Source organism: Vicia villosa, linkage group LG7 (genome assembly GCF_029867415.1).
Source record: "Vicia villosa cultivar HV-30 ecotype Madison, WI linkage group LG7, Vvil1.0, whole genome shotgun sequence".
Lineage (NCBI taxonomy): Eukaryota > Viridiplantae > Streptophyta > Magnoliopsida > Fabales > Fabaceae > Vicia > Vicia villosa.
Window position 1 is genome coordinate 15,065,571 of NC_081186.1, and position 5,729 is coordinate 15,071,299.

Consider the following 5,729-nt stretch of genomic DNA (forward strand, 5'->3'; position numbering starts at 1 on the left):
TTCCTGGGGACTCGGGGAAGCTAATAGGATCGTTACAATGCTTCCAGAATTGCTCTAAGTCCATTTTCGATTTCCAGTTGCAGTTGTAGAGGTAAGAAACTTGTTCTTGAACTTCGTCATTTACGCATCAATTTTACATTTCTTAATACCAGATTTCTTGTTTTGATGTGCTGAATAATAGCCCTAAGGTATTATAGATTGATTGTACATAATAGCCATTTAATTTGAATTCAAAGTTTTAGGGTTCATCATATTTTCTGGAAAATTAAGGAGTTACGGTTGATTTAAATTGATGAGTGATACATGGTTGGATTCGTGGTAAAAAACTGAGCAACTTTCATGTTTATAATTTTGAAAATGATTGAGTATTGATGATGATCCAATTTTCTGAAAATGGTTGTTATGAGGTTGAAGATGAAGTTCATCTTCCAAATTCATGAACTTGTTTTAATATATATTTTTTGGTTTGCGTTATAAAAAATGATTACTTTGTTTGCCCCAGCGGCTGAAGTGTACGTTTTAAGGCTTTCCCCCTCAAAGTCGTGGGTTCGAATCCCCTTTTTTTCTATTTTTGAGTCTTCTTTTCATTTTTAACCATTTATGACTTGTTTCACTATTTTCTTAATTGAATAGGCCTTATGATTGTCAATAGTGTCTGGTCCAGTGGCTAAGGTTTTGAACTATAACCAAGAGGGTGTGGGTTTAAGACTTTCCAAGACCAAACCCTTTATTTTTTTATCACTAATTTCTTTTCTTTTATTTCATAACTTTTCATAATTATTTGAAATAGCAAATTAACTCATGTTGACTTGAAATTTTGTACACTCCTTATTTATCTTATCTATTTTGAGAATATATTTTAAAATCACAAAAATACTTATTATTTATGAAAATTCTAGCAACTCACGCTCGATGTCTTGCTGGATGTTATGACATCCACAATTACACATCACAGATAATTAAAACAGAACAGCATGAAAACAATAAAGAACACACAGAATTGTTTACCCAGTTCGATTCAACAACCTACTCTGGGGGCTACCAAGCCAGGGAGGGAGTCCAATATATGAAGAATTAATTCGGAGTTAAACTCCCCCGTTTACAACTCCTCACCTAAAACCTACCCAATGCAATTCCAACCTATTCCTAGACCTGAGTATCTCCACTCACTCCCCCTTAATCACAGCAGTGATTACAAATAAACATTACATAAAATCAGAGAGAAGACATACTTCAAAAACACACATTAATCTGCTTAAAAGTTTCAATCAAGAGACACACACTCGTGCTTAAAATCTTAGAGTGACAATTAACATAAACAACCTATTCCAACGCAATCATCAAAGACAATTGCTTGGAGTACAAGAGACAGCTATAGAACTACGGTTCTTCACAATAAACAATATGATCTCTCTGCGTTCCAAATTAGGATTGCAGACTTTTTATATGCAGCTCTTGGGCCTTGGGATTTTTAGAAACAAATTAGGGTTAACCAAGTTAACCTAATTTACACGCCATCTGGTTGTTACAGAATGTGCTATCAGCAAAATCTTCTAGAAGAAATATTCAGCACACAATAAAAGGTTTCCTAAACTGTTAATTGAGAGAAATCAGGAAATACAATTAATAAATTATAACAGCTCCTGCTGTCACACAAGGATGTCATGACATCGGTCATGACATTCCCTACAGAACCTGTATTAGCTTAACACATATGCAGCCTGCATAACACAATATCAAACATGTCATGACAGTAGTCAAGACATTAAATACTCAGGTATGTTTTACCACAAATGCAGCCAACATGAAAACATCTTCAATATCCCCCTTTGGCAAATTTTTGGCTAAAACAACCTGTCACACCATATCAGAGAAACACTTGCAGCAGAAACAAAGTAACCAAAACACAATCAAAGCAAGCTAATACAAAGCACACACCACCAGTATGCACACAGTGCTCAAACATATCAAACCACAAGAGCAGCACAAGCGCAAACAGATCAACACAAAAATAATAAGTAATTCAAATTTGTTGATCACACAACCACCATTCTTGTTGTTCTGGGGTGACATTACTACTTCTCCCCCTGTTTGGCCACAAAAGTTGCCAAAGTACACTACTGTTTTCTCACCAAATTTTTTTTTTGTTAACTCTATGGTTCCTCAAGGATGCAGAGTCCTAACTTGCTTCGGAAGTTTTTAAACTGTGTAACATCAAGAGCTTTTGTGAAAATGTCAGCTGGCTGAAGTTCAGTGTTCACATGCTCTAAGCAAATTACCTTGTCTTCGACGAGTTCTCTAATAAAGTGATGTCGGATATCAATATGTTTCGCTCGGCTATGCTGAATTGGATTTTTGGAGATGTCGATAGCACTGAGATTGTCACAATATAAAGTCATGACATTCTATGGAACATTGTATGCAGTCAGCATTTGTTTCATCCAGACCAATTGAGAACAGCTACTACCAGCTGCTATGTACTCTGCTTCAGCAGTTGATAATGAGACACAATTTTGTTTCTTACTAAACCATGATATAAGATTGTTACTTAGGAAGAAACATCCAACCCAGTCAGCATCACAATATCCAGTCAAAACAGGGTCACTCCCGATAGTGTACAATATGCCATAGTCCGAAGTTCCATTTACATATTTGAGGATTCTCTTGACTTGATTTAAGTGACTTACCTTTGTCCCTGCTTGATATCTGGCACATACTCCAACTGCAAATGCAATATCTGGTCTGCTGGCTGTTAGATATATCAAGCTTCCAATCATGCTCCTATACAAACTCTGGTCAACACTTATGCCCCCTTCATCTTTGGATAGATTTTGATGTGTTGGTGCAGGAGTTCTTTTGTGACTTGCATTATCCATTCCAAACTTGTTCACTATGTTCTTGGCATATTTGCTTTGAGTCAAGAAGGTGAAGTCTTCCATTTGCTTGATTTGAAGTCCAAGGAAGTAAGTCAATTCTCCAACCATGCTCATTTCAAATTCAGTCTGTATTTGACTGACAAAGTGTTTTACTATTGTATCAGACATTCCCCCAAACACTATGTCATCCACATATATCTGTGCAATCATGATTCTTCCATTTGTATTCTTTACAAAGAGTGTTTTGTCTATTCCTCCCTTTTTATATCCATTAGTGGTCAAAGTTCAGTTAACCTTTCATACCAAGCTCTGGGAGCTTGTTTTAACCCATAGAGAGCTTTTCTTAGTTTGTAGACATGATCAGGCAGATTTGGATCAGCAAACCCTTTAGGTTGTTCCACATATACTTCTTCATTCAGATATCCATTTAGAAAGGCACTTTTTACATCCATCTGATATAGCTTGAACTTCAGAATGCAGGTTACTCCTAGTAGTAGTCTGATTGACTCAAGTCTTGCTACAGGTGCAAAAGTCTCATCAAAGTCTACTCCCTCCACTTGAGTGTATCCTTGAGCTACTAACCTGGCTTTTTTCTTGTTATGACACCTTATTCATCAGACTTGTTATTGTATATCCACTTGGTACCAATGATATTCATTCCTTTTGGTCTAGGTACCAGTTCCCATACTTCATTTCTTTTGAACTGTTCCAGTTCATCTTGCATGGCATTGATTCAAAATTCATTTTTCAGGGCTTCCTTTATGTTTTTTGGTTCAATTTTGGACACAAAGCAGGAGTTGACTATAGTTCCTCTTGATCTGGTCATTATCCCACTGTTGATATCTCCTATGATAAGTTCCTTCGGGTGATCTTTTTGAATTCTAATAGATGGATCTTTGCTGATTGCATGAGTTTCTAGTTCTGAAGGAGTCTCATTACTTGCTTCAGGTTGGTTTGTCTGTTCAACCTGAATATCAAGGAATGTTTCGACATTCTCTGTGACATCGAATTCTCCATGTTGATCATCAACAATCACATTGATGGATTCCATCAACACTTGTGTTCTGGTGTTGAATACTCTATACACTCTGCTGTTTCTGGAGTATCCCAAGAATATGCCTTCATCACTTTTGGAGTCCATTTTTCTTCTTTGGTCTCGGTCTATCAAGATATAACACTTGCTACCAAACACATGAAAATACTTGACACTTGGTTTCTTACCTCTCTAGAGTTCATAGAGAGTAGAGGAGGTTCCTTTTCTCAATGTTACTCTGTTATGGACATAGCAGGATGTGTTCATAGCCTCAGCCCAAAAGTACATAGGTAGCTTCTTAGCATGAATCATCGCCCTGGCCGATTCTTGTATAGTCTTGTTTTTCCTTTCTACTACTCCATTTTGTTGAGGCGTAATAGGAGATGAAAATTCATGAATGATCCCTTCGGTTGAGAAGAATTCAGCAAATTTAGCATTCTCAAATTCCTTTCCATGATCACTCCTGATTCTGATGACAACTCTCTCCTTTTCTCTTTGCAGTATAGTGTAGAGCTCCTTAAACACTTCAAATACGTCTAATTTTTCTCTAATGAAGGTTATCCATGTGTATCTGGAGTAATCATTAAACACCACATACGCATACCTTTTTCCTCCAACACTTTCCACTTGCATTGGTCCCATTAGATCCATATGCAGCAGTTCCAAGGTTTTAGAGGTAGTGAGTTGACTGATCTTTGGATGAGGAGTCCTGGTTTGCTTTCCAGCCTAACATTCTCCGCACACTTTGCCTTCATCAATCTGTAGTTTTGGAATTCCTCTCACAGCTTCCTTGTTTATGATCTTTTTCATCCCTCTCAAATGTAGATGACCCAGTTTTTGATGCCACGGTCTAACCTCTTTTTCTTCTTTTGCCATGGAGCATATTGATGAATGACGTGCTGTTTTGGGTTCCCACAAGTAACAGTTGTCTTTGGATCTCACTCCCTTCATGACCTATACATTTTCTTCATTGGTGACCACACATTCATCTTTGGTAAATCTGACTCTTAGACCTTGATCACACAGTTGACTGATGTTGATCAAGTTTGCAGCTAGTCCTTTGACCAGCAGAACAATGTCTAGTTGAGGGGCTCCTTAATGTTCTAGCTTTTCTACCCCTTTAATCTCTCCCCTAGCTCCATCACCAAAGGTCACATAGCTAGTGGAATGCGGCTTGATTTCTTCTAACAAGTTCTTCATTCCTATCATGTGTTTTGAGCATCCACTATCAAAATACCAGTCTCCTTTGGTTGACACCCTCAAGGAGGTGTGAGCAATCAATGTAGAACCTTTGGTAACCCATTATTGTTTCTTGATAGGGTTATGGAGATGGTGGATTTAGAGAAGAGTTTATTCGAAAATAGCTCCTTGAGGACTAATTTGTGGGGATATGATCCTGTGAAACCGGCTCTGTGGGAAGAAATGGATGCCTTGACCATTGCCCCTAGTGGTTATAGTAATTGTTATTTCTGGACTTATATTGATTGGGACACATCAATGAGTATTGGTCGACGTGTCAAACAAGCCTTGCATAGCTTTTCCCCAACTAGTAGGGACTTTAAAGAGATTCGCCTTGTGAGGACCTTATGAGATGTGTACTATGGGTGACATGCCCCTAGTAGCCATAAACTTAGTATGATGCCCCTAACTGATCGGGAAGTAGCTTCAGACATGTTCAGGTACATGCCCCTGATTATTCAGCGTTCTTGAGAGATTCTTAGAATCTTGACCTGATTGCCCCTGATTGATTGGACAAAGCATGTCATGCCCCTTGTATTCGTTGACTTCTAATCAACTGAGTCAGGTGTAAGAGATGTTAC

The 5,729-nt window shown here is 37.9% G+C and overlaps 1 protein-coding gene across 1 annotated transcript; it reads right to left on the reverse strand.

Moving 5' to 3' along the window:
• Positions 1–2,405: 2,405 nt before the first annotated feature.
• LOC131618691 (uncharacterized mitochondrial protein AtMg00810-like) lies at positions 2,406–3,086 on the reverse strand. Its single transcript, XM_058889860.1, has one exon. It carries the CDS (start codon positions 3,084–3,086, stop codon positions 2,406–2,408), a length of 681 nt encoding a protein of 226 aa, XP_058745843.1.
• Positions 3,087–5,729: the final 2,643 nt, after the last annotated feature.